Source organism: Eimeria mitis, genomic scaffold (genome assembly GCF_000499745.2).
Source record: "Eimeria mitis Houghton genomic scaffold, Emh_scaff5173, whole genome shotgun sequence".
Lineage (NCBI taxonomy): Eukaryota > Apicomplexa > Conoidasida > Eucoccidiorida > Eimeriidae > Eimeria > Eimeria mitis.
The window spans coordinates 1,906-3,972 of NW_013573467.1; the positions used below are offsets into that span (position 1 = coordinate 1,906).

The 2,067-nt window shown below is 52.4% G+C and overlaps 1 protein-coding gene across 1 annotated transcript in view; it reads right to left on the reverse strand.

Annotated features, from left to right (window-relative positions):
* The window catches only part of EMH_0080320 (WD domain, G-beta repeat-containing protein, putative), a gene marked incomplete at both ends in the record, with an annotated part of 3,220 nt that extends 1,190 nt beyond the window's left edge, over positions 1–2,030 (reverse strand). Inside the window, 6 exons of the mRNA XM_013500240.1 lie at positions 190–534; positions 664–900; positions 1,113–1,211; positions 1,379–1,537; positions 1,727–1,890; positions 2,000–2,030. Coding sequence (XP_013355694.1) covers positions 190–534; positions 664–900; positions 1,113–1,211; positions 1,379–1,537; positions 1,727–1,890; positions 2,000–2,030 — 1,035 coding nt within the window. The remainder of the gene's footprint in view (positions 1–189; positions 535–663; positions 901–1,112; positions 1,212–1,378; positions 1,538–1,726; positions 1,891–1,999) is intronic.
* Between the last annotated feature and the right edge of the window lie 37 nt (positions 2,031–2,067).

A 2,067-nucleotide genomic window follows, 5' to 3' on the forward strand; every position in this document is an offset into this window, starting at 1 on the left:
AGGAATAGCAACCACGGTTCCATACAACGATACCTCCATAAACCCTAGGCCATATATATCAAACCCTAAACCCTAAACCCTAAACCCTAGCTGCAACTCCAAACAAAAATATATAATCGCCCTAAACCCCTAAACCCAACGCGTAAACCCTAAACCCTAAACCCTAAACCCCAAACCCTAAACCCTTACAACTTCGTCGCCGCTTCCGGGTGGTGCAGTTCTGCCTCTTTTAAAGTATCCTCCGTCTGTGGGCCTGAGCTGCAGCAAGCGTTTGCGTTGCTGCTGCTGCTGCTGCTGTTGCTGCTGCTGCTGCAGCAGCAGCAACTCCGTGCTGGATGCAGCAGCACCAGCAATCTGGCGAACCTGCCAGCCCCCATCAGACAGCCCCACAACAATTCGACTCTTCATGCTTCTCATCTTCCTGCTGCTGCTGCTGCTGCTGCTGCTCTTGCTGCTGCTGCTGCTGCTGCCGCTAACAGCATCCAGACACAGTATGTCGCTGCGCACGCCGAACGACTGCAGCAGCTGCAGTGTCTGCAAGCAAACCCAAAACCCTAAACCCTAAACCCTAAACCCTAGGCACGGACTCCGGCACTGGTCTGCCGGCACCTGATAGTGAGTGCTACGGTTTAGGGTTTAGGGTTTAGGGTTTAGGGTTTAGACCTCGAATGAGAAGATGCGGACGACGTTGTCTAAGGAGGCGGTGGCCAGCAGCAGTTTGGGTCCTTCCAGTGCTGCTGGTGTTGCTGCTGCTGCTGCTGCTGCTGCTGGTGCTGCAGCAGCAGCAGCAGCAACAGCAGCAGCAGCAGCAGGAAACGGCTGCACCGCGAACACAGTCTTCGCGAAGCTGCTGAGGTTCCAAAGGGGGGCTGCAGGTTGTCGTAGATCCCATAGACGAACCTAAACCACAAACCCTAAACCCTAAACCCTAAACCCTAAAACCCTAAACCCTAAACCCTTGGCCCTCCGCCGCAACCTCAACACTAAAAAGCAGCAACAAGATGCACAAACCCCAGCGTTTGTAGACTGCAGGGGTTAATACGTTCAGCTGCAGAGCAAACCGCTCCAAGGGTTTAGGGTCTAGGGTTTAGGGTTTAGGGTTTAGGGTTTACCTGGTTGCCTGCAGCCGTCAACACCTGCAGCGTAGTCGATGCCTCGATCAGCCGCACGCACTCTGTGGGGTCCCCTTGGGCTAGAGAGAGGCAGCACTTCTGCACCCGCAAACCCTAAACCCTAAACCCTAAACCCTAAACCCTAAACCCTAGATCCCGTTCTCTACTGCGATGACACCCCGATCTCTCTACGGATTGTACGGACCAAGGGTTTATACTTGCTTTTTCTAGGGTTTAGGGTTTAGGGTTTAGGGTTTAGGGTTTACCTTTGTGCGTGTGTCCCATAGTTTTGCCGTGGCATCGTAAGAGCCAGACAAAATGAAGGGAGAGAAGAGCGTTGAGGTGTCTATACACCTCACGCTGTCTGCGTGTTCCTTCAGCTCCACAGATACATCGCCAGTCTCTAAACTCCACTCCCGCACAACCTGAAACAAACACAAACCCTAAACCCTAAACCCTAAACCCTAAAAACACCAAACCCTAAAAACCCTAAACCCTAAACCCTGAAGGGGAAATATGCGGTGGATGTCTTGAAACTCGTCTAGGAGCTGGGGTTTGTGTTTAACATTCCGCCTCCAGTTTTTAGGGTTTAGGGTTTAGGGTTTAGGGTTTACGGTATCATCGCCGCCAACAATGAGGGAGTTGTGGGGTCTACAAAACCTCAGCGCCCGCACGGTGGCGTCGCGAGGGTTTGTGAATCTTCTGAGGGTTTGGTTCGAGTGTACAGCCACCACGCAGCACAAACCCCCCTGGTCCCCCACCGCCGCGAGCAAACCATCTGCATACACAAACCCTAAACCCTAAACCCTAAACCCTAGCACGGTCGAGGGGAAACTGTAAATACAGATGCAGCAGAAACAGCAAAACAACTGCAACAACAGCAGCACAAGTCACTGCAGCTCCTGCGTCCGTTATCATCATATTCTAGGGTTTAGGGTTTAGGGTTTAGGGTTTA